The 27,613-nt window shown below is 42.2% G+C and overlaps 1 protein-coding gene across 1 annotated transcript; it reads left to right on the forward strand.

The window, feature by feature from the left end:
• The first annotated feature begins 352 nt into the window (after positions 1–352).
• dchs2 (dachsous cadherin-related 2) lies at positions 353–25,958 on the forward strand. Its single transcript, XM_063883138.1, is given in 21 exon segments — positions 353–2,083; positions 3,930–4,121; positions 4,253–4,484; positions 5,612–5,848; positions 7,394–8,419; positions 8,874–9,061; positions 9,439–9,538; positions 9,624–9,793; positions 10,307–11,147; positions 11,305–11,316; positions 11,319–11,543; positions 14,017–14,151; positions 16,581–16,790; positions 17,281–18,141; positions 18,227–18,340; positions 19,004–19,215; positions 19,330–19,481; positions 19,684–19,814; positions 19,911–20,197; positions 20,760–20,901; positions 22,397–25,958. Coding segments are annotated over 21 exon segments (9,801 nt in total). The 3' UTR covers positions 25,000–25,958.
• The last annotated feature ends 1,655 nt before the right edge of the window (positions 25,959–27,613 follow it).

Consider the following 27,613-nt stretch of genomic DNA (forward strand, 5'->3'; position numbering starts at 1 on the left):
ATCCGCGCACAGATGGAGGCGATCAGCATGTGGCCCCGGCAGGAGGTGTGTTCAGTGCGCACAGTGGCTACTCTGTGGCCACTCCGTGCCATGATGTGTGGAGGATCCCAGGGTGATTTGTCACTGGGATGTGGGGATATCTTGTCTCTGAAATCAAGCAAAAAAGCTGCAGGAATATTGTGATGGAGAAAGACTGCTGGCTGCTTTCCTGCGCTCAGAAATGCAAGGTGCTTTTAACTGATTTATTTTGGAGAGGTGCTCGGATATGGGATTGAAGAGTTCGACTTGAACTAGGAAATATGTAGAAACTTCGACTCCTTAACAAAAGTTAAAAGGCATGTGGAAAGGAGCAATGGGTCGCAAAATAGCCGAAACGTCGCTCCTCTGGACCCTCTTGATGTCGCTACTTTGCGCGCAGTCGCTCGGGCAGGTTTTCAACCTGACGCTCTCTGTTAAAGAGGGCTTGCCTGCTAAAACCATCGTTGGAGATCTGGGAGCGGGGTTAAGCAGGCCAAGCACCGGATTCTTCATCTCAGAAAGCAGAGACTCTTATGTCTTCAGAGACTTGGAAATAGATGCAGACACGGGGATCATCTCCACAGCTGTGATCCTGGACAGAGAGAGCAGAGATAAGTATGAGTTTGTTGCAGCCACCCTGACAGGGGAGATGATCAAAGTGATACTAGAGGTTACAGATGTGAACGACCATTCCCCTGTGTTTCCCTCAGAGGAGGTCAACTTAGAAATATCAGAACTGAGCCCCCCTGGGAGTCGATTTCAGCTTGAGGTTGCTAAAGATGAGGATGAGGGTGAGTTTGGTACCCAGGGATACAGGATCACAGAGACTGGGATGGGGGAGTTATTCTACCTGGAGTATCGCAGTGGATCTGAGAGCCATCCAAACCTGGATCTCATCCTCACCAGCAAACTAGACAGGGAAGCACAGGAGTTATACTCCCTCACCATCGAGGCCTTTGATGGTGGCATCCCAGCCAGGACGGGGAATCTTCAGGTGAACATCCACGTCCTCGATGAGAACGACAACCCTCCTGTGTTCAACCAGACTGAGTACCACGCCTCACTGCCAGAGGACGCCCCTCGGATGTCCTCTGTGTGTCAGGTCCACGCCACTGACCTTGACATGGGCAACAATGGCGTTGTCATTTATGAGATCAACAGGCGTCAGAGTGACCCAAATGAGGTTTTCTCTATCAACCAAATCACTGGGGTGGTGTATCTCAACAGGCCACTTGATTATGAGACTCAGGCTTTCCATGAGTTGATCATCAGCGCACGGGATAACGGGGCTCAGCCTGAGTACAGCAGCACTTTTGTGGGTGTGAAGGTGCTTAATGTCAATGATAACAGTCCCACCATCAGCGTGCTGTTCCTCAGTGAGACAGGAGATGCTGTGGTGTCAGAGGCAGCAGCGATTGGGGATTACGTTGCCCGGATTTCAGTATCAGACCCCGACTTTACAGAGGATAGGGTCACCGTCACGCTCAAGGAGGATGATGGGAAGTTTACCCTGAAGCAGACAGATGACTTCCTTTATGCTTTGTGTGTCAACGCAGAGCTAGACAGGGAAGAAAAAGATCTGTATGAGTTAAAGGTGCAAGCATCAGATTTTGGGAGCCCACCTCTGAGGAGTGAGATGATCCTTCTCTTGAGGGTCATCGACACCAATGATTGCCCCCCAGTTTTTGAGAAGGATGTTTACATGATCGACATTTCTGAGGACGCACCACAGGGGAGTTCCCTCATCCAGATGCGGGCACGGGATGCAGATGAGGGTATCAACTCAGATGTCAGATACTCCATCCTTAAGTCCAACCAGGACAGCCTATTCAGCATCGACCCAGACTCAGGCCTTGTCACAACAGCTGCAGCTCTGGACAGAGAGACACAGATGGAGGTTTGGTTCCTGGTGGTGGCGACTGATGGAGGAGACCCCGCTCTGTCATCCACAGCTACAGTCACAGTGCTGGTACAGGATGTCAACGACAACGAGCCTGTGTTCCTGCAGCAACTGTACAATGTGTCCATACCCGAGCACAGTGACGTCGGGAGCTGCTTCTTACAAGTATATCACGCACGCACGCACGCACGCACGCACGCACGCACGCACGCACGCACGCACGCACACACGCACGCACGCACACACACACACATCCCAGTTAAAGGTAACTTTCCATGCAAATAGTTTTGTTTAATTGTCCAGCTTTTGAGATATCTGACCCTGAAATGGTCCCCTTCACACCAGTACATAACTTTGTGTAGTTCAGCTGATAGGAACTGAAGATGGATAGAGATGAATATGATGTGCAACAAAGTTACTCAGTCCGCCTTGGGACACGGGAAGTACATCATTTCATTAACCATCTTAGGGTCGCACCCCTTCAGGGGATATAACATAACCCTCAAGGGTCATAAGATGATTACCAGAATAGAAACCAGGGGGAAAATAGTTCTGTTTCCAAAAATGATGCTTTGGTTTTTTTCCATACAGAAAAAATAAATGGAAATATAATTTTAAATAAATAAAACTACTCATCTTGGCTTACCACCCATACAAACCCAAGAATGCATTTCAGAAGAGGCAAGGGTTATTCGGACAGACATGAGTTGTTAGGTTATTTTTTTTAGACAATGAGATTAGAGTGAAAGCCAGAGCCGTGCAACATCTTATTCTCTCTGTCTCATTCTTACGTGACATAAGAGAAATGTGACCTTCACTCTGCATTGACAAAGACATCAGTGTTCATCCTAAACACACACACACACACACACACACACACACACACACACACACACACACACACACACACACACACACACACACACACACACACACACACACACACACACACACACACACAAACAAAACCCAGATCCAGATGACCACTGTGACTTTGATATGACAGATGTGATGCCTGGTACCACAGTCTTGCAGCCTGGCACAAGCTGAAGCCAATAACAAAAGAAGCCTTATTGTCTATTGAGTTTCTGTAAACATGACTGATATTAAGCACTTGCTCCATTTAGATAGGAACTAAAAATCATTTAGGGTATTTCACTCTTACTGTTCTTGTGGTTCAGTATGTGTTGGACTTCAAATACTTAGTGCTTGGACTATAACTGTGTAGCCAACACAACTAGAAAATGAAATCCAAGATTTTCTTGGCAGACATGAAGAGATGTAAAGTCAGTTCAAAAGCTTGCAGGGTGCGTATCTAATCAGACCTTGAACCATGTCTGTAAATCTTCCTCTGATCAGAGTTCATAAACTCCGCGATGATATCATTTTTATGGCAGGAAAGCGAGCGCTCTAACTGTAAAATGTGTGTCTTGTCACAGGCACACTGAGACATGAAAGGGTCTCTGTCTGATCGGAGGCGTGTCTTTCTACATCGCAGTGTGGCCGGCTCTTCTTTTTCCCCACAGTTACGCTCTTTCCCCTTTGATTGTGGGGATTTCTTTATGGTTTTATGATCTTGACCTTCTCTGGCAGAACATGAAAAGAATTATGATACAATGTTACTACAGAGGCTAAAGCTAAACATTGACTAATAACTGACAGTGTGGCACTACAGTAAGTAATAGATATGTAGCTTCAACGTATGATTTACATGAAAAACAGCAATCTGTAGACTTGGGAAAAAATATATATATTTTAATGGAAAAATTGGTCTGTGAGTCTGCATCATTGTACAGAGCAGAAACTGCTGCTTCTAGTACTTACATTCAAATGTTCATAAAGTTACAATACTTTTGTCTATTCACTGAAAATGCAGTCAAAAGCTCAACATTTCCAAATTCCTCCCCTTTTATATTTGAATACACTACTATATTTCTTCATAATTGTACTTCAAATGTTATTAACATTGTTTGAGTGGCTTCAAAGTAACTGTAGTTTCTTTTCTTTTAAGGTTGTCGCCACAGATGCAGACAGCCCTGAGTTTGGCTCACTACTCTACTCTCTGTCTGACGGATTTGACATGCAGGACAAACATCCTCTCTTCAAAATCCAGCCACAGACCGGAGAGCTGTGCGTCTCACAGGATATTGATCGAGACTCTGGGCATACGGTCCATGACATCCTGATTAAAGCTGAAGATCCAGTGAGTGGATAAATAATTATATGTGACCTCTCCCCCTGCACTGTAATCTTAACAAGATTGTGTCCTTTTACTCACAAACTGCAACATTTCTTATAGAAACTTCTCTTCTCTCTACTTTTTTCAAATGTCAGGGGGGCCTGAGCGCCCAAACCTACGTGCACATCGAGGTGGAAGACCTGAATGATAACACTCCGGTGTTTAACCCTGACGAATACACCATGAGCATCAGCAGCCACACACAGCCCGGCACTGAAATCCTCAATGTTGTCGCTACAGACCGAGATTCTGGCAGCTTTGGACAGGTCACCTACGATATCCTGCCTGGGGACATGTCCAGTTTGTTCGCACTGGATAAACAATCAGGTAGGCCGGTATTCGAATACACCTGTAAGTTCATATATTGTTTTGTACAAAAAAGGAGAGATGTCGGGTTGCATTTAGAGAGTAAAAAGAAAATGTGCAAACAGCAGCAGAATATCAAGATAAAGCAAACTGTTTACATTGCTAGTGATTCATAAATGTGTTCAATGTACTTAAAGTCATTTGTGGGCCAAGTTATTTTCTTGAGTGTTTTTTATCTTATCTTTGTGGTTTGTTTTCAGGAGTCTTTTACCTGTCTGTCATGTGGCACTACAAGCCTGTCCAAACCCTACTCACAGTACTGACAGAAAGTAACTCAACAATTACACAACATTGTGGTTTTTAGTAAGCTAGTCACGCTTAAATTAAGTTTTTTAATGGGTTTTGATTAACAGTCCTCACTTGGTAATTAACTTTTGTGGTCAGGCAGTCCCAGTGTTTGGGGATAAACAACAACCTTATTTAAGTAAGTCCTGATGATACGATTGGCAGTGTCACCGCTCAGCAGGGGTGATGCACAAGGCCCCAAAGCTTTAGATCCCCATGTGGCAGAGTGTAAAGCTGTTCTTCATGCACATGAATGCTAAATACAATATGAGCAGTAGTGTTCGTCTGAGATCATATGTACAGGTTGTAAGGTAAATTCAGTTGACAAAAAGTGGGCATGTTCCTGACCCATCTGTCATCAGGCAGTTCTGCCTATAAATCCAGTAAACAAATATGATTTTTTTTTTCAAATGTAAAGAATTTGGGGAAAAGCGTTCGGTCACACCTGTCTACAATTCAATTTTTTTTATTGATGAGACATGATGAGTTTTTTCCAATGAATTAATTCATTAATGATGTGCTCGATAATTCCCAGAGCCCGATGTTATGCATTCAAATTGTTAATTTTTACAAACCAAAAGTCCAAAATCCCCAAAACACTACATTTTCATGAGAGCATTGGAAATAGCAGATTGAACCAAAGAAAAAGTGACATTTTTGTTTTAAAAATGTTGAAATATAAGTATTAAGTCAATTTATCTCAGCAATAATCTTAATTCAAGTGTAAAATATTTAGATTAAGAAAACACACTTGTGAATGACTGTGACCTGACTGTTATACAGTAATTGTGCTGTCCCTGCAGGGATGCTCGTCCTGACATCCACCATGACACACCTTGGTGCAGCCAGTGTGAAGCTCTTAATATCGGCCCGGGATGGGGAGGGCTTGACCTCAGTCCAGCCTGCAGAGGTCACCATCAATGTTTTACGCAGCGCTCAGGCTCCAGCTATGTTCCAGAGGTCGCGCTATACCTTCGCAGTGCCTGAAAACGCTCCGCCAGGGACCCCTGTGGGGACAGTGGAGGCCGTAAACCCAGCAGGTGAGTGCATATATCAAGAGAAGCGTATGCTGAACCGGTGGTAGGGTAAACAAACAACAAATGATGAATCCTAGGAAAGTTCTGGTGTTATTAGAGTTGTCGCCAAAGCCAGCATGCACTTTTCACTTTCGTTCCAACAAAATATATTTAGATCTTTAGAACATTATAATTTAATTTGCAAGCTTAGAAATTTTTTTTAAGATCTAATAAGTTCATTGTAATCACAGCCCCAGCAGGTGTAGAAAATGGACACTTACGTTCAAATTCATTTAAAAAATGATTGTTAACCCAACCAGTGCAAGTCATATTGCTGATATCTAAGGTAGGTGAGCATATAAACTCTTAAAAGAACATTTGCTTTTACAAAAATCTACTTAAAATAAACATTTCTGCCACAGTGGACACGGAAGAAACGCAGCATTATTTAACAGGATTTGTCAGACAAAGACAATTGAGCGATCATTGCCATTGTTCAAATCTCCTTCCAGACATTAGAAGGCAAACTGTGAAGATTAATCTTTAATCCTCATTAGCCACATGTTCAGATGATAAGGAACCAAGATAAAGGTACATGTATTATTATTCTCAGAGGCCAAAGATAATCCTGATATAACTGTAGGATTTTAGTGTAGGATGTATATTATAATACATTATTTGTTAAGTGAGAGTTTATTTGAAGTATTTGAAGGTGAAAGTGAGTAATGTTTTAAATATTGTGAATGAAAGTAGGATCTTAATTAAAGGAGTTGCAGCAGTTAGATTTTTGTATATGATTTCATCTACAGAAACAGAAACTAAAGTCTCCTCTCTCTGGGAGTTTTCCCGACACCCCAGTTTACAGGATTACCTCCTTATAGTCCTCGTGTTAGGCACCTCAACACCTCTTAGTGCCTTCAGCAGCTAAACCACCTCACCTCTCAGACAGTCGTTTAAGGTTGTCCATTAACAGATTAGCGTTGTAACCTAAAGTGGAAACAACAGAATGCGGCCTGTTTGACAGAGGTCAGTGAGCACTAAGCTCTCAGCTTGTTTCAGTGCTTTGATAGTTACTGTTCGAGACAAACAATCACTTGGAAGGGATTAATGTGATCTTCTGAGCTGTACTGTAATTAATGTATGTTGCTTACTGTGTGTGTGTTAGGACAATCCTTTACTATGTTTGACCAAAAAATGAATATAAATTGCAGTTGGCTTATTTTGCAAATATATATATTTATATATTGATCTTAGCTTTTACGATTGCAAAATAAAAAGGTTGCCCTACTTTAGTATAGTTTGTTTACCAACATAAAAAAACATATAATATAACATATTTTTACACATTTTCCTCAGTTAATAATCAGCAATACAAAATAAGTATTAGTTATTGTATACAGATGTTGTTTTGCTCGGAGCAATAAAAGACAAAAATGGTCCATTGGTTTGGGGAGGATTCAGAAATAGACAAATAAGACCAAAATTATCTTGCAGGCTTAATAGAATTGCTAAAGATAATGGTGGAAAATGTTAATGTCAGTTTCTAAAAATAATTATTTGTCTTCACAGACTCAGAATCCGTCTCCTACCGAATCTCCTCTGGAGATCCTCAGGGTTTGTTCTCTGTTCACCCGAAGTCGGGCCTGATCAGCAACATCAAACCTCTGGACCACGAGGTGCAGCCATACGCTCTGCTGGTCCTTCAGTCCTACACCGACACCTCTCCAGTCTACAGCACCACTCAGGTCAACATCACTATAGCGGACATCAATGACAACGCTCCTGTTTTCCCCAAACTCAGCGACAGCATCACAGTGTCTCAGAACACACTCCCAGGTACAGTACTGTTCATCGCTCATGCACACGACTATGACAGCGGTGCCAATGGGAAGGTGCAGTATCATCTGAAGAGTACCAGAAACAGTACATTTGTTGTTGACCGAAACCTGGGGACAGTTACGTTAAACCGGAGTCTACAGCTGGATCATGAGCAGAGGTACAGTCTGGAAATCCTGGCTAGAGATCAAGGAGAACCCTATCTGAGCTCTACTCTGACCCTCACGGTAAATGTGGACCGCACCGCTGCTGAAGACAGCCTCGCCTTTGAGACACTAGTCTACCAGGTGGAGATAGGTGAGGGCTACAGGAAAGACTCGAGGGTCATCCAGGTGAGGGCGCACCGTAGCCGGGGGGCTCACATGTCCAACTCAGGCCTCACATACTCCTTGGAGGCAGAAGCCGGATTTCCTCCTGCTCCGTTTCGGATTCACCCAACCACCGGATGGTTGTATCTTTCCCAGAATCTAGACTATGAGACAGAATCCGTGTTTCGCTTTCGAGTGCTGGCCAGCGCTACGGAGGCTTTGCTGGGGAACATGACAGCTACAGCCACAGTGACTGTGCTGGTGCTGGACATCAACGATAACCCCCCGGTGTTCAGCAGCGAGGTATACTACTTCACAGTGTCCGAGGGGCCGTCGCCTCAAGGCCTGGTGGGAACTGTCAATGCCCTGGATAAGGATTCTGGGAAAAATGCCCAGCTGTCCTACATCCTGCTCACAGATGGGAAGTTCTTTCGCATCAACGCTAAAACAGGTAAAAAGATAATAATAATAACTTCATTTCGAGTTGGTATTAACTAAATGTACTTTATTGATCCCAAATTGTGATTTTTCCCCCCCCCTACATCTGCAAATAATGAGGCATTACACATTAGTTACAAACAAGTTATAGAGTATCGATAGGATAAACAAAACAACAAAAGTAGAATAGGTTAAAATATACTAAAATAGACTACTACTACTAAAAATATATGCAGTACAACTGTGCAAAATAGTTGCAGTGTTTTATTTATTTTTTCAATTAAACATTCAAATTAAAGTACATTTTATACTTATTGTCTAGGGTTATTGAAGGGGAAACAGAGGGAAGTCTTGGTAAAAACTAGGAACTAAAGAAATGATGGAGCTGTATTAGAAATCCTTCCTGCCAACTGTAACTACCCTCTGCTTTACTGTGTGGCCACACTCACATTCATGTCCTCTTCCAGGTGAGATTATCAACTGGGTGGCGTTGGACCGGGAGCAGCACAGCCAGCACAGTCTGAAGGTGATGGTGACCGATCAGGGCCATCCTCGTCTCAATGCCACGGCCACAGCTCACATCCTGGTCACTGACATCAACGACAACACTCCACAGTTCACACACCTGCCCGCCAGCAAGGAGCTCAATGTTCAGGTAAACCTGTTGTAATCTTACCTGCATGTTGTCCTATTTCTATCATATTAAAAGCAGTCAAAGTTGATGTAATAAAAGAAAGACTAATTCAATAAATCCAATTAACCACTTATGGTTGAAAATATTTTTGTAATGGTGTTGATGTGATCAATTATGATGGCAGAAAAACTCCATTAATCACAACAAAACTGCCTTAAATTTCAGATTATATAATATCCATGCTTCTATAGCCATAGTGATAAAAAACATCGAAATGTGCAATTGCATAACTTGCTTAAAAGCATGGAAGAAGTCCTAACCACAGATATATTGTTATTTATTGTTATTGATATGTTTTTTAATAATACATCTTATTTGCATGCTCTCTCCTTATGCAGATATGGGCTGGTCAACCAGCAGGATCCTTGGTGACGAACATGTTTGCCAAAGATTTAGATGCAGGAGAAAATGGAACAGTCACCTTCTCAATGGTCTCAGGTAAGACATGTACAATATTGTTTTTGCACTTCCACAGTATAATTGATCAGTTCCTGAGTATCACCTAGTCCTGTGTTTCTCTCAGCTGAATCAGGGGAAGAGGGTTTTGAACACTTTGAGATCGACAGTGAAAGTGGAGACATCAGAACAACAGAGTATTTTGCTGATAAAACCGAACCTTACTACACTCTGAGAATCAGTGCCAAGGACAGCGGAGCCCCGCCTCTGGAGGAGACTGCAGTCGTTCATGTACAGGTATGATAATCCCTCCACTTTATGCTGTCAGTGTTGGATATATATCCTATATCTGTTTGACAATTATATGACTTACAATTGTATAAGTTACCAACGTACCGAAAATAATAAAACTGTTGCACCCAAAATGATCTATTATATAAATCAAAACACAAGTAATTATACCAAACTGGAATCCATCCTATGCATGATATATGTTCTACACACTTTACAAATGTACAGCCCCCAAAAATATGCACAATTTTATGATTTAGCATGAGAATAAAACACATTTCTATGTTTGGCACCAGAGGGAGAGATTTATTATCATTCGAGGGTTTTATATCAAATTGTTAACTTTAGCACGGGATGTTTATTTTTATATTCTAAAAGTGTGACTTTCTTTTTGTTCCATAAGGTAGCCCCCTGACTTTTATTTCTCTATTGCCCCATATGTATTATTTTTCTATTTTTTAAAGTTTATCCTGCTGTGACTCCCCTGATAATCTAACAGTGTGAGTGTTTGACCTGCAGGTTCATGGATTAGAGGCTCTCTATGGCCAAACTGACCAGCAAACCATGAGGCGATTTACGGTGAAGGAGGACACCGAGCCAGCGACTGTCATCGGGTCTGCAGGTGTTTCATACAAAGGGAGATTCCAATACTCCATCTCCGAGGGAGACGGCAGCGTTCACTTCGGCATCGATAGCTCCTCTGGTGACATTTACATCAACCAGCCGCTGGACTACGAGTCAGCCATGCAGTACTTCCTCATGGTCCGAGCTGAGGACGTGGGTCTCGGTCCCGGAGTGAACATGTCTGTGCTGGTGTGTGTGATGGTGGAGGATGTGAACGACCACACACCCTGGTTCCCTGACAAACTGGTGATGTTCGGCCTGCCGGAGGACGCTTCAATGGGATCACTAGCGTTTGCTTTTCATGCCAAGGACGCTGACGGGACCTTTCCTAACAGTGCCCTCCGCTACTCCCTGACCTTTGACCCTCAACTCAGCAGATCATCCCGCTTCCCCTTTCAGATCAACCCTCTCACAGGGAGCCTTAGTGTTACAGCACCTTTAGACCGCGAGACCAACCCCAGCTACGCCTTCACTGTGACAGCCACCGACCAGGCGAAGAGGAAGGCCGAGCGGAGGCAGACGTCAGTGACGGCTCAGGTGTTCCTGCTCGATGTGAACGATAACCGGCCAGTGTTTGTTTCAGCGGACACAGTTCAGGTGATGGAGGACGCAGAAATGGGGACTTTGCTGCATCATTTCATAGCCATAGACGGAGATCAGGGAGAAAAGGGGGTGGTCTCCTTCATCATCATCGCTGGAAACAAGAAAGAACTTTTCACACTGGAGGAGAAAACAGGTAGGATTCCTAAAGGGGATGATTAATATAGGTAGATGGAAGGATAGATAGACAGACACAGACAGACAGACAGACAGACAGACAGACAGACAGACAGACAGACAGACAGACAGACAATATTAAGAGACACTAACTTTATCCTCTTCCCTCTTCTCAGGTCTCTTGTTTCTCTCGCCCCTCTGGATTATGAGACTCAACGTTTGCACCGCCTGACCATCCGTGCTGTGGACCACGGGCTGCCCTCGCTCTCCTCCACCCAGACTCTGACTGTGGAGGTAGGGGATGTGAACGACCAGACACCCGTCTTCAGTCAGAGCATCTACAATGCCAGTGTGGCAGAGAACAGAGACCCTGGAGAACAAGTGATCCGGGTCTCTGCCACTGATGCAGATTCAGGTAATACTCGTACATGTGTTCATGTTATTATATACATGGCAAAGGAGGATTAAGACTTTCAGCTAAATGTATTTTTTAAATCATTTAAGGACAGAGGATGCTGCATGTTGTACAGGTTTTAATAAAAGTGTGGTTTTGAGCCTTAAAGGTGCAATAGAATGCATCTATCTGGTATTTTAAAATGTTCTCTGATGTCTACAAAGAAGGTATATAACTTTGGTTGATCCAAAAAATTTCCAGATGCGGTTTTACAGGCCCATTTACAACTCTATGATTTGGTCCTAGAATGAAACGAGCTGAATTGCCTTATTTGGGGGCTCATTTAAATAATTAGGACGAGCTCTGCTCTGATTGGCTGGTTTACAAGGAGCAATCCATGGCTGCTTCAGAGCCCACAGAAGTAAGGGAAGTTCGCGAAACTGTGAGAGATGAACCATGGAGGCTATTGGCATCCAACCGAACATGTTTGAGCCTTTATTGGAAGAGGAAACGATCAATTTGAAGAACAGCCAGTTGGTCGGAGATTGGAGAGCAACGTTATGAGGTTAGTGTTTCCAGCAGCTGGTGTATGCAAATGTTGGGGCTGGAATACCGTGTGTGACGTCACACACAGGGATTGTTGTAATTTGCCCGTTTTACCGCTGTGATATGCATATTCATGTTTTGCACTTGAAGGAGGAACAATGGTGCTTGAGGTTCACGGTATGTCAGTTCAATGTACCGAACTCTCCTTATTCAACTATGCCAAGGTAAACACAGTTTTCCATTCTATGGCACCTTTTAAGATGGAGATGTATTTGAGAGACTCTGCAGAGTAATTGGAAATAATAGAAGGAAAAAACATAGTCTTCTATTCTAGCTTCTATTTATGTTCTGGTTCCTGGATGAGCTGCAGTTTTCATTCAGTGGCATAGAGGTTCAAATGATACATAGCAGTGTGCCTTTAAAGTGCCTAGATGGCAGCACTAGCATGTATCTTCGAAGCCACAGATCAGCCTCAAACCACAGACTCACTATGCATAAAACCAAATACTTACATTTCATGATTAAATTAAACTCTTGCTAAAGCGTCTAACCTCCAACATAATGGGGTGTAAATTATGAAGACATGAACAGTTGATTTCTTTCCTGTTCTGTTGCATTAAACCCTGTTGTATTTAAAATATATGATATATTGAATATATTTGATCATGACTCTGTTTTAGCTGTAATGTAATAGTTTTTATTATCTATAATGCTATTATATCTATAAGTCCCGCATGACAGAACACAGTCTAGCAGCAGCTCACTCTGCCATGTTTGGGTTAAACTTCACTCCTGCAGTGAATCAAGGTTATCGTCTGTTTTGTTTCACTCCATTAGCACTTTAATTCAAACCAACCCCTGCCCCTTTTCCCTCATGTTGTTCCATGTGTGTCTTTTTCAGGACCACTGTATATCCCAGCAAATCTCATTCATCTGAACCCTAATATTATTCACAAATCCACACATCAGTCCTGTTTATTTTAACACGTTGTGCATGGGGCCTCCTATATCCCACTTCATCCCGTCATGTTGACAGTACGAGTCCTTTCAAACAGTGGAGGTGGAGGGGCATGTGGCAGGACTATCTGTACAGGAGGGGGTTTCAATGTGAACTTTGAATTCTTGGGGGTGAGAATTGTCCAAGAACAGCAAGCACACAGATCCTCAGGGAGATTTAAAAGGTCCTCTCTCGTGACGATTTCCATAATCCAAGCCACCTGTGCCAATAGGCGCCGTGTTTTCATCCGTCTCCTCGAATCGCCTCGTCTGGCGGCACGGCCCGCTCTCCCACCAGTCTGAATTGATTATCATTTGTGCTGGCCCCCCCCCAATCCTCCCCCAAAGTTGACCATTGTTTTTGCCTGTGTCAGTGTGTGTATCCACTTACCATGTGTTGGAGCCAGTCAGAGGAGATGTGCAATATCAGCGAGGGTGACAGCTAACCTTTGTGTCTGGACTTCACTTTGTTCAGCAAATGTTCTGAGGGTTTTTCTAAAGAACAACTTTTCTGTCCTCTGGGGCAAAATGATATGATAAATGCTATGACATAGGGAATGAGCATTTTATGTCATTCAAAGGTTTGACAGTTTTGTGAACAAAAGACCTTCTAAATTGTTCAGCGGTGCTTTTTGGAGTTCTTCAAATGGTCACTCAACACCCTTTTCGGATGGCTAAAAACACTGTTTCTAATAAAATTGGAGTCAGTGCAGTTATAAAACCATTGGCTTGGAAATAGTTATTCTGACATACAACAGCATACATGTTGTTTTACTCAAATTACAAAGAAAAAACATATTTTCTCGTTTAGTCCCGGGAAATAAATGCATACATCCACAAAATAAGCTGTCAACACTTTTTTTTAGATTTCTATCTCAATATATTTGTGTTTATATCAGTGTTTTCTAGATTTAATATAATGTAACACATCCATGTTTCTCTTATGTTCCAGAGGAGAATGCCGTGTTGTGGTACAGCCTGTTGCCCGGACCAGGCTACGAGCTCTTCAACATCAACCCGTACACCGGTCTGATCAACACCACCTCCCGCCTGGACAGAGAGCAGCAGCATCACTACACTCTCAGAGGTAAAACACAAAGCACAAAAACACACAGAGTTCAAACCTGTTGTAAGGCATGGCAAGTTTATTTATATAGCGCCATTCAAAACAAGGCAATTCAAAGTGCTTAACAAAAATGGAAAACATCAAGAGCATTAAATATTGTGCAACGGAATCTCATGATCATTTAAAAAAAGAGAATAAAACAAATATATAAAACCTAAAATAAAATAATACATGTTTAAAATACAATAATACAAATCTTAGTGTAAGATATTGATAGTTATTGATTAAGTAATAAATAAAAATCAAGCAGCAGCAAAAAGAAAAGTCTTCAGCCTGGATTTAAAGAGGTCAGATTTTCAGCTGACAGACACAGCAGTGTACATAAAAAATAATACTTCTCTGAAACACACTTTTGTTTTCAAGCAGTTTGGGTGATCATCTTTTGCGCTTCACTTCCAGTGTAACATGTAATTTAATCAAATCCTGCCCTTTCAAAAAACCTCTGTAAGTCCAAAACAGATGTTCATTGAGATACAGGGTTGCCAACAGACGCTCACCACCTGACTTTAAATAAAAGGGGCTTCTGCTCACGCCAGAGGAAGCTTTATTAATGAGAAATGGCTGTACCTCACAACGCCAAGACCAGTAAAACTGGAGCTACATAGATAACACTTTGCTTGGTTCAACTCAGCAGGTGAGTAAATGATTGATCAAATGACGCCATGCTGCAATATCAACAGCGAACAAAGGGTTTTTAAATGTTTGCAAAAGAAGTGCTATCAATCACAATCAAGTGCTGTTGGTTTTAGAAAAAACACGCTCATATTGATTTTACAGTTACCGAACAGACATACGTTAAACATGTTATTTGCAAGTTGTATCGACTAGATGGATGTCCATCATCTATGACTGTGATCTGGATTTGCTGCATGAAAAACGTCTCCAGTGTGGAAGTGAGAAGATAAGCACAACCAAATATTTAAAATCCTGTGATCCAACTCTTTGTATTCAATGTTCCTGCTTTGCTGCACAGTTAAGTCAATGTTTGGCTCACATCTTCTCACTAAAAGGGTTATAAAAAATATCATGGCCTAAAGCGGCTAAAACAAAACATATAAAGTCTCTATCAAACACAGATATTTCTTTCTCTGTTTCTCATTCTCTACCTTCTCCCTTGACATGCTTCACAGCCAGAGTCATAAAGAATTCAAGGTCGTTGTTTCAGGGCAACGTAATTCAGCAGATTGATTTATGTTAAGGAAACAGTAGACCTTTAAAGGGCTGAGCTACAGTATATCTAACCTCTACTGACTGCACACTAGGCCCTTTGAAGTGTTTGCTTTCACCCTGGCGTGGGAATACACAGCAATTACATTGAAGCTATTCATTTAGTGATTGCTTTCAGATGTTTCATCGTGATATTTGTACAGTCAGCAGTTTGATTAACAATTAGACAAAATACAACAACATACTAACAGGAAAGCAGGATGTCTTGAAGTTGTGCCATAATCATGCAAGGCTTACTGGGGAATACAAAAATATGTAGGGGTAATTTTCTCTGGCTGAGGATACGTTGGGAAAGAAAGAAAAAATACAAAGTTATTTTCAGCATGTATTAAAAACTGTCGCAGTATAAGTTATCTTGACAGGACTTTTATTGTTTATATCTTTTCCATTTTCAAGATCTGTACTGCCATTCAAATCTAATCTGGCGTCAGTCTTTGGTCACCAGAGAGGGCCTTTTTTGACCGCTCAGAAAAACTGTATTTTTCCATACTGTACATTGTCACATGTAATGCAGATGTTTCACGTTTAAAGCTACAGTAAATTACTTCGTCTTTGACCTCTCTGAGGTCTTTATTCATAGCTGCATTTCATATCTAGGTATTCTTTCCGGAAGGCTCTATGGAAGGCATTATCTATTGTTTGATCTGTCCGTATTTATTTTACCAGTGTCCAGAAAACTCGACAGCTTTTGGATGTTTTGCCATATAACGTGGCACAGAGAGTGGATGAATACAAAAATACTTTATGATACACTGGATTTTACCTCTACCTCAATCCTCAGGTCAAAATAGTATGTGTCCAACACTTTCAGACCAAAACTATGCAGGAGTAATGGCATTTGTATCAGCCTCACATGTTGTGTGTTAAGTGCTAAAAATGAGCACATCTTAGCATGGTAATATACATGGTAATCATTAAAGCCCTAATCTTCTGCATTCAGAGATGCTACAGCCTCACAAATATCTGTCTGTAGACTCTGATTCCCTTATTTCCTTGTGTTTAAGTCCAGAAGGAACATAACAACCATAGACCAGGGGGTTCATTGTGGTTAAGACGCATACAACCCTGGGTCAGTTACTGATTTAACATGATGACTCTAATACAAATGAGATAACTAGGGATTTCTGCAGTGATCGTGAATGCCTTTTCATTCCTGTCTGCAGTCCAGGCTCGTGACAGCAGTACGCGGCCTCTGTCGGGGACGGCCACAGTGCTGTGCTCGGTGCTGGATGACAATGACAACCCTCCGGAGTTCATGCAGTCATCTTTCCAGATCAGCCTGCCAGAAAACCTCTCTCCTGGAGTGGTACACACTGTTCAGGCCTTTGATCCAGACCACGGAGAAAATGGAACTATACACTACTCCTTTTTAGGTAAGGAACCCAGAATGGAGCCCTTTATGTCAAGCTTATTGGATCATTATTTTGATAGTTTTGGCTAAAAGAAATATTGGAAATAACATCATACTCACCAGGTCAATAGCTCAGACCTTGGAACTCCTTGACATTGTGAAAAATAAGTGGTAAAAGGAAAGAAACTAAGCGATCAAACAGGTTTTAACATTATGCTGAGGTAAGCCAAAATTATTTAGAAGAGACAACGGAAGAAAGTTATAAAATGACTACCCAAACCAACCATTACATTCATGAAAGTGATTTAGATAATCTAGCTTATCTTTCGTCTTTTGTGAATGCTCGACCACTTGTGTTAAACGTTGTCATAGCAATGTTGTCAAAATCTCAGCACTTACTTGAGTGAGTTCAAGGCTACGATAATCGATAGAGGGGAGGTTGAAATCTACAAAGAGAATCCGAAGCTGTGATTTAACGAATTTATTCTATAATTTCTTTCCACTGCCTTTAGGTGAGAACTACAGAGGTTGTTTCACCATCAACAACCACACAGGGGCTGTCGGCACCACTCAGGTCCTTGACCGCGAGGAAAGGCAGAATTACACACTCACCATACAGGCCCGTGACTATGGCCCCACCCCGCTCAGCTCCACCACCCAACTCCAGCTGGTGCTGCTGGACCAGAACGATAACATCCCCTCCTTCACCCGTAAGAGCTACCACGCCTCCGTCAGTGAGGGCATACCTGCGGGAGAGGAGGTGCTGCGGGTTAGCGCCTTTGATCCTGACGAGGGGTCCAACGGGGAGCTGACCTACTCTCTGACCGATGACAGCAGCCAGGGGGCCTTCTCAGTGGACGCCTTCACAGGAGTGATCCGCACCACCAAGTCTCTGGACAGAGAGAGCAGGGCTCAGTATACCTTCAGAGCTGTGGCCACTGACGGCTGCTCTCAGGGGCCGCTGAGCTCTGTGGCATCGGTGACCATACAGGTGGAGGATGTGAACGACAATGTGCCAGTGTGTGAGCAGAATCCCATTAACGCATGGATTTCTATGAGGACTCCACCAAACCAGATAGTAACCACGCTGTCGGCAAAAGATGGCGACCAGGGTGATAACGGGACTATTCAGTTTAAGTTTTCCGCTGAGGAAAACCTGTTCGACCTCAACAGCGAGTCCGGAGATATTTCACTGAGAAGGCGTGTGAGAGCCGGTTTCTCTGGGAGGAAGCTGCAGGTTCTGGTTTCAGACAAAGGTCAACCTGCTCTAACCTCCACCTGCCTGGTTTTCATTTATCTGAAGGGAGAACATGAAGGGCTACAGTTCACAAATAAAGTGTACAATGCTACTGTCAATGAGAACAGCGGAGCTGGTACGTTTCAACCCCCTTTATTCCTTTTGATTTCACTGATAATATTCAAAACCTCATCATACTTTTTTACCCTCTCTTTGTCAAGGCACTTGGATTGCAAAGGTGGAGGCCAGTGACCAAACCAACAGCAGACAGACTATCACATACAACATATTTAGTGGCAATGAGAATGATGTTTTCTCCATCAACCGTCACACGGGTAAGAAATGAGAAATCTTGCACTGGAAAACATTGCTTTTTTTGTTCCTTTATTCCCGCCATCTATCCAAAGTTTTTGCTGGAGTTCACTGTTTATGATTAGCAGATGGTGTTTTTGTTATGTATGCAGGAACATTGTTATGCTAAAAGCTCAAATTATCAATCACTCATCCATTTCATTTTCCACAAAAGCATCCAGAAAATGACTTTTGATTTCCACGCTTACATTGTTTGTGTATAACCAATAAGAGAACTCTTGTTGTTTTCCGTTTCTCTTTTCAAAATGCTCTTTGAACTAATCTGGTTCATCTGGTTGTTTATGTACCCGTATTTCCTAAAGAATTATTATTGTTGCCTGCCTGATTGTATCATACACTAAGCAAACTCTTATTTGGATTCATGTCAGCATAACGTAGTATGTAAGACACAGTTAGACACATTATTATACTGAGGAAGACATAAATACTTTTTTAAGGTCACCACAAAACTTTTAACCTAAAAATGCTTCCGTCAACACTTCTCCTAATCAATGGAATGTCATGTTTTTGTTTGTTTTCTTTCCCCCTATTTTTTCCTGATTTAAATAGAGCTTTACCAGTGTCTGATGCTGGGTTTGCACAGTCTTTGGGATGTATCTTACATATGGCTTTTTCCCCTCATCCAGGTGAGGTCCGTGTGCAGAAAGATAACTCCCTGGACTTTGAAGCGAGCCCTGAGATCCATCTGGTGGTGCTGGCTGACAGCGGGCTACAGACGGTTCACTGCAGGGTCTCCATCCGCCTGCTGGATGTCAATGACAATGTACCAACATTTGAACACAGCAGCTACAGAACAGCTGTCTGGGAGGGACAAGTGCACAACACCTACATCATGCAGGTAGATACTATGAATACTTAAGCCCTTTGACATTAGAAATACCAAGCAGCTATATCATATATTTAGTTGTGATTATAGATGTTGACAGGTTATTAAACGCCAGCATTTCTGCAGGTTTATGCGTCGGATGCTGACAGCGGGGTGAACGGACAGATTGATTACTCTCTTGTGTCTGGTAACTCTAACGAAGCGTTCGTCTTGGACTCTGTTCGTGGGATTCTTGCTACCAATGTATTGCTCGACCGCGAGATCATCCCCTCATACAAGTAAGCTGACCTCTATTTTAAAAAGAAATATGTAACTGTTTCTAGAAAGTATGATAGTTGAGACAGTAGTAAATGTATATGTTTTTACTTTAACTTAAATGTTTTCACTTTTATCCCATAAAATTCCAGCCGAGCATAAAACATCAATTATCTATCTAATATCCAAAGTGCCGTCATTTGTTCACTACCTTTTATATTACAGACTGGTCCTGCGGGCAGCAGACAGGGGGAACCCTCCGCTCAGCAGCACCACCACCATCAGGGTCCAAGTGGTGGACGTCAATGACAACAGCCCCGCCATCCCCCCGATGGAGCCTGTAGTTATAGCAGAGAGTAAGCACTACTGCTATCACCGATAAACAAAATATATAAACATTGTGTTCTTTGTCTATTTGTGGACTTATTTTGACTTCTTCTTTGGTATTGTAGATCTGCCAGCTGGTTACATGGTCACCCAGGTCACTGCCAATGATGTGGACTTGAGCTCGACCATCACCTTCGGCTTTTCAGGCAACAGTAGCCTCAGTGACGTCTTTGCCATTGATCAATATACTGGTGTGGTCACCCTGACTCGAGCCCTGGACTATGAGGAGCAGACTGAGCACACGATGGTAGTGTGGGCCTCTGATTCCCTCCACCGGACCACTGGAGAGGTCAAAGTTCAAGTGCTTGACGTCAATGACAATGCTCCTGTCTTCACCGAGGTTTCCTACCAGGTACATATTATATATTTGGGGATAAGAAGAACAAACGTGCCTATACATATTGGTTGGTGTCACAAAGCAATGAATAAAACAGTACATGCATGTTATTACTGTAAAATGACAAAAGGGGCAAAATCCTAACAATGCCGTATAATTATTTTAAAATATTTTGTTAAAGTGATTAAGAATAACTACTTGTGGGTTCATGGCTTATAAAAAAACATGTGTCTGGTGCATATTATACCTCAGTATAACTTGGTCTGTTTTGGTGCATAATCCATATGTCATCAAAGAGGAACTCCTGTGGTTTGGTCTGTCACTTCCATAGAGTTGGAGAATTTACATCAGGCAGATTTTTGGTCAAAAATCAGGGTAGTTTGAGGCTTTCTTACTTTCCTTCCTTTAGTATATCAAGAAATAATGTGTCCTAAACCCAAACCTTACAACCCAAATGTCCATCTTACAAAAACGTCTAATGTTTATTAACCTTATTGGAAAGTGGTAAATCACTGGATATAGACTTTACATCCTAATCTCGCTGCAGATGTGACTTACTATTTGTTCTCTGTTCCAGGTGGAGATGTCAGAGTTGGTTTCAGCAGGCGCGTTCGTTTTGTCAGTGTCTGCTACCGACAGAGACTCGGGACTCAATGGGAAGATCAACTACAGACTGCTTTCATCTCCTTTACAAGGCTTTCACATTGACCCAGACAATGGTAAGATTGTTTTACTGCTTTACTGATGGAAAAATCATCCTGCAATAGCTCCAAACAAGCTTTCATTGACAGTAAACCCTCAGAAGCTGTTTACACATATATAGAAAAGGTTATGAGGTTATGAAGTCACCAAAAGGATAAAACAATGATCCAAAATATATTGCAGTTTTTCTGTAAAGACATTACCCCAAGCACATTTTATGACTGTCTAGTGGTTTAATCTTTATACTAACCCCTCTTATTCCTTCTTCTAAAATGTGAAGTCAGTTTTTCTGGCATAGTAAAAGGGGCACAGGCCAGAAAAAGGGCACAGAGAAAGTCTTTGCGTGGTTCTGAGCAGCTCAGCAGAAAATATCAGAGTTAAGAATAGTTGTCATTCTGCCAATCACAGTATATTTCTCCAGTGTATATATTTTCATATTCTTGGAAGTGCAAGTGAGATTCTGGGGCAGTGGGAAGAGGAGGCAATTACAAGTCTCTGAGATAAAGTGCTTCAGAGGAGCCATGCCTATCCTAGTATCTCCCTTTTTAAAATGTCTAAACATAAGCAGGAAGATAAATCCTATACATACTGGAAAGAAACCACTACTCCTAATTTTTGGCTAGTCTTTTCCTCTCAAGAATGTTTCATTGGCATCTATCATGTTTTTGAACTCCAGACATATATTTGCTCCATTTTGCGGTGAGGTGAACCAATGAAAATTGAAAATTGCAATGTTGACAAAAGTTGTTTAAATCCAAAATGATAATATGATGCTTTTAGTGGTGCAGTGCATCTCAAACATTTTCAATGCGTATTTGTTTTTCTAACAATGAACAGTGTTGCTTTGGAGTATAGTTAATGAAGTCATCATGTGTAAAAGTGGAAGTGGCAGTGAAGTGGAACGATAAATCGAAAAGACAAACACCTTATTGTTATCCAAGAGGAAAATGTGCTCTCTCAGTCTGCACATGGAGTTCATTAAGGAATAGTCACACAGGAAATTATGGTGCATTGCATTGTCTAATGACAGGGAGAATTTTGATTGAACTTTTATTTTATATTGTCATACAAGCAGACATGTTTGGAACGATCCGTGAAATTTGTAAAACCATCTGTTAAATCACTTTTTCTACTTCAGAATGACTGCTTTATGTCTGGCTGCAATATATTGTTTGAATAAAACTGAAACACATTTTAGTAGAAGATTTACTTAAGACAGTGAAATTATTTTAAGTACAGTTGCTTATTTACACTTTCAGTCGACACAGAACAACATTGTCATTCATTTGGGGTCATGTTTGAATAAGACATTTAACGTGGAATTCCGAAATATCTGGGTCTTTATAACTATATTTTCCACTATGATTAAACATCTGCTGTTGCTGAACATATAGGGTACTGTCCAGTCCTTAAGAATTAAATAAAAAGGTCTTCAAAGCTCCATAGAACTGAACTGATGAGTTTAAAAATAATAATAATTGATTCACTCCTAAAACATGTTCTGTCTTGCAGGGTCTATTTTCACCAATAAGCCCTTGAAGGCCCTCACAAACAGCAACATAATCCATCTGCTGGTTGAGGCCAAAGATGAAGGTGATCCTGTGCAGTCCACTGTCACCTCCATAGATGTGCTGATTCTGGACACCAACGACCATGCACCTTTGTTCCTCCAGGACATCTTTACGCTCACCGTCGCAGAGAACATGCCCACAGACACCACCCTACTGACACTATCTGCAGAGGACCAAGACTGGAGTCCTAAAAACACCCATTTGGACTACGCAATCATCAGGGGAAATGAGGAGAGGCGATTCTGTCTAGAAGTAAAAATGGTACAGGTTGAGAATCAAATGAGAAACGTAGGAAAACTTGTTCTGTGTAACCCTTTGGACCGTGAAACCAAGGATAGCTATTCACTAACAGTGAGTGTGTCTGATCGAGGAACGCCTCCACTGAACAGCTCTGCTGTCGTTATGGTGACGGTGACTGACTGCAATGACAATGCCCCGGTCTTTTCCAGCACAGGATACCATGCACAGGTTAGTGAAAACAGTCCTGTAGGTACCAGGCTGGTCCAGGTCAGTGCTCAGGATCCTGACCTGGGAACCAATGGCTTGTTGCGGTACGACATTATTTCAGGGAACAGCAAAGGTCACCTCAAGTTAGACCCTCAGTCTGGCCTTTTGGTGGTCAACCACTCACTTGACTATGAGGAAGACTCAAAATATACCCTAACCATCCGAGCATCTGATGGAGGTGATTCATCTGAGGAACCTAAAGTTGCTTTTACAGTCGTCTTCATCACAGTATTGGATGTAAATGACAACACTCCATACTTCATGTTCCCTACCATTAACTGTTCTGTACTGGAGAACCTCCCAGCGTTTACCCACACCTGTTCTGTCCATGCTGTGGACAATGACTCAGGCCCCTATGGACAGCTCACCTACTCTATTGTGTCCTCTTGCTTCATGGACTATGGCAGTGGCAGCCCTGAGAAGAAGGAGGCCTTTGCCATCGACCCTCTAACAGGAGACATTCATACCAGACAGAGCTTTGATTACGAACGAGAGAGTGAGTACTGCTTTGTTGTGGAGGCCAGAGACAAAGGCGACAAAGCCGCTACGGTGAGAGTACAGGTGACCATCAAAGGAGTGGATGAGTTCAGTCCAGTCTTCACCCAAAAGCGATACCAGTTCCTCTTGCCAGAAAACGCCCAGCTTGGAGAGACAGTCGGTTATGTGATGGCAATGGACCATGATGGAGGTGTGGACGGGCTGGTGGAGTACTCCCTTGTGAAGTCATCGCCGTTTTTCTCAATAAACAAAACAATTGGGGCCATCTTTGTGTCCGGTCCTGTGTATCGCAGAAGAGGCAGCCATACTAAAGAAGATATGGTGGAGCTGGCAGTGTCTGCAGCTAGTCCCAGATTGACCTCCAGGACCACTGCCTGCCTAGTTTTGGTCAATATCTCCAGCTCAGCAGAAGCACTCACAGGGGTTCCTCTTGATGCACACATGCTTAGTTTGAGTATCTCGCTAATCATGTTCCTCCTTGTGCTCCTCATTTTTGTGGGCTTAGTTCTTAGGTACAAGATCAAGGAAGCGTCAATCAAAAAGACTGCTGCCATTGCCGCCAACTTGAACAACGGCGCAGGCTCGTTTGGTAGAACCGTAGGCCCAAGGGCCATCTCTCTGCAGGAAATTAAACAGCCCAGCGTCCCGGATACCACGAGGGAAATACCCAATCCATACAATCCATCAGACTCGAGCGGCCGTGGATCGGCAGAAGGAGAGACAGCCGAAGACCAGGAGATCAAGTGGATCAATCAGTACACATGCCATAGAGATGAATCTGTGCAGGGCAACCATGACACCGAGATCCCAGACTCTGCTTTACGAGGGGACAACATCTCCTGTCACTCTATCGATGTAGGACCAGAGCATATCACATCTGTAAAAAAACGTTTTGTCTCAGGACTGGCCAGCACAGAAAGCCTCTACCACTTCAAAGAGGAGGGTGGAGGTGAGGGACTACTCCCCGCAATACTTAGGGTGAGGGATTTGGAGGAGAGCATGAGGACAAATGGGTATACTTCGCTCTCAGAAGCCCATGCCTCCGCAGATTCTCTGTCTTCACTGGTTTGTCTAGAAGAGGAACTGCAGGGCAAGTACAGCTGGGAACACATTTTGGACTGGGAGCCACGCTTCCAGACTCTGGCCTCCGTTTTCACTGATATCGGGATGCTCCCTGATGAGGAGCTTCAAGGCGGACGTGAGGACTTTGCAGCAGAGGCAAGCTGTCTCATGTACCCACCACCCCTTTTAACAGGAGTGGCTCAGCCTGGCATTAGGACTGTACCTCCACGAAAACCAGGGCGTATACCAAGCATGAGAAGAAAGCCCTCTTACCGCAGATATGCGTATTCCCCCTTAGCAAGGAACACAGGACTCACCCCTTCAGCCATGACGCCAAATTTCTCCCCATCGCTGTCTTCTCTCACCATTAGGACCCCCAGTGCTTCACCAGTTGTCTCTGACACTGGGGTTGGGGGTATCAGACTTGACTCAGGGCCCCACACTGCAAGTCTTTTGGAGGCAGAAATCCAGGTGTAGACTCAAACTTTGATCAAGTGTATCTGTGTCATTCAAATCTGTCTTTCTTTTCACCATCTGAAGTTATTTGTCCTACAATTTATGCAAACTTTAATGGACAAATGTAGTTTTCATTTTGGTTTCTTGACATTCAACTCGTTTGTGGTTTTAAACTCAGCAATATCATGTATTCAGTCTCAAAGGGGGAATTTCAGGCTATGTCATTTGAACATAATGTAGTCATTTCATTACTCAGATTGATTTCATAACTCTCTTCGGTAATAAACGGAATATCTGGAAAATCCTGCACACACTCAATATATTATTGTAATGCAGCACTTAACTGCAGATGTTCGAGTCCGCAATTAATAACAGAATTGTTCACTGTAAACATATTTCTGTGAGCAGAAAATGAAACACTTTGTTATTACTGTTGGTTTGCGGCTTCTAAATGAAAACCTTATATGGTTGGTTTAACTTTAATACGCAAAGAAAAGCTTCATTGTTCTATGGTTAATTCCATCTTCTTGGAACCATGAAAAACAGGACCTTAAATACAGACTTCTCTAATATATTCTGCCAATAAATCCAATGACGACATCATTTTTTTTTTTCTTCTATCTACAACTGCTCTTAATTTCTATGTTTTATTGTTAAGTCGTAGCAGTATAGAGGCTTATGCATACAAGGAAAGTTCAAATGTGGTATGCTTCACTGACACCTTTTTTCGAATGGGATTATATTGTCTTTCTGTCGCTGGTTAGTATGATTGCAGATTTTTATAAACCAATTCCAGATTCTTATTTTTTCTCAATAACAGAAATGATCTGTTCCTTTCACGATTGTTTTTTTGTTGGCTGACTTTAAACAACGGGCTTAATGTTATTAAACCGCACTTTATGTGCAGTTACCAGAGAATTGTATGAGTTTAAATATTAATACATTTGCAATATAATTTGCAATAAAGAAACTTTCTCCTGCTCATGTGTTGGATTCAGCATTTAAAAGAAGTGATCTTAAGTACTGACTGTGTTTATAATAAAACAAGGACAATTATATCTTGCATTAAGATATTTGTAATTGAAGTGCTTCTCTTTTAAATGTAAAATATATTTGATTTTTGTTTATAATCCTCCTTAATCCATTTTCCCCATGGCCACACTCAATGTTTTCCAGTATTTTTATCAATAATTACTGAGAGTGAAACAGTCCATACTGCATTCCCACATTTAAGAAAAAACATGGACAAGGAAGGTCAAAGAAACTCATAGAAATACAAAGTGAATCAACATGGCTCCACTTGGTATGCTGTTAATCCAAAGGTGCCGCCCTGTGGGAACATTTGAGCTGAGGAAGCTGAGGAGCTAAAGTCTTTATCAGATAGTTCCATGAAAGATAATAAACAATCAGACCCAGAACCGTACCAGCAGAGAGTGTCCTGCTTGTTGGCCTTGATTGGTGCGTAATAATTTATTGACACAGCTGAATCTCTCCTCTGCACCTCAATAGGTTTTGACAAGCTCTGCGCTCCTCTGTATTTGTGATTTCAGCGGGTCCTTGGCCTCGGGATCATGGTGATGGAAGAGGTCCCTCACCGTATCAGGTGATCTGGCCAAACAAGCTTCTGTGTCCCAGCACACAGCTCTACAGTCCCCACAACTGCTCAGTGGATCTTTATCAAATACTGCCTGTCAGTCACGAAAGTACATTTCCTGAGAGAGGTCAGGAAGTCTCCAGAACAAAAATGTTGTTTGGCATATCTGTTCAAACTTTTGGATTTGCAGGTATCTATTATGTACAATAGATACATTACTCACAAATTAATAAGACAGACAAGTGGAAACTGACTGTAATCCCCAGCATGGACCGATTAACCTGCCAGGGAACCCTATAGTTAAAATGAGACAGTGTCCCCTTTAACCCCTGGCCCCTCTCAATCTTTCTGCAAGTATAGCATGTTGGGATCCTGCCTGGCAACCAGTTTGGTGCTTGGTTATTTGATTAACAAAACAAAAATGTCTTCTTACAAGAACAATGTCAACAGAGCAACTTAAGTGGATAAACAAACACTGACATACCTGCCCCTCATTTTCAATGTATACAACACTTGTCTTGACCACGCAATAAAATGAAATGGCATCAGTTTTGATTTCTGTAGGTTGACTTAGGACCTCAAGATCAGCTAATGAAGCAGGGTCTTCTGTATCTTCAAAGCTTATATGATGTCAGCTGTGCTTTGGTAGCACATATTGCCAAACATAATTACAATTAATCAAATCACCACAAACCAGTTTACACACTTTGAACATGGGCCTTTTGGAGCCCATTTGGGTTTTGGGCCTCAGGAGAGCTGCCCTATTTGTGCAGTTGGTAATCAAGCACATCAACGTAACCAGAGCAAATGATGCTGGAGGAGGCAAATTAAGAGCACTATCATCTGCATTAGATCACCACTTGTCAATTCTGGTCATGGTTGAGCTCAAGGCACTCCCCCTGAGCCGTCTCTTCCTGCAGTACGGAGAAAAGATTATAATCTGTTGGTCCAATCTGATAACGCGTATGAAGAGGAGGCATTGTGACAAATAACAGCTGTGTTCTCATCCTGGCTTGTATTTCATATTTATCTCTATTTAGA

Source organism: Eleginops maclovinus, chromosome 5 (genome assembly GCF_036324505.1).
Source record: "Eleginops maclovinus isolate JMC-PN-2008 ecotype Puerto Natales chromosome 5, JC_Emac_rtc_rv5, whole genome shotgun sequence".
Lineage (NCBI taxonomy): Eukaryota > Metazoa > Chordata > Actinopteri > Perciformes > Eleginopidae > Eleginops > Eleginops maclovinus.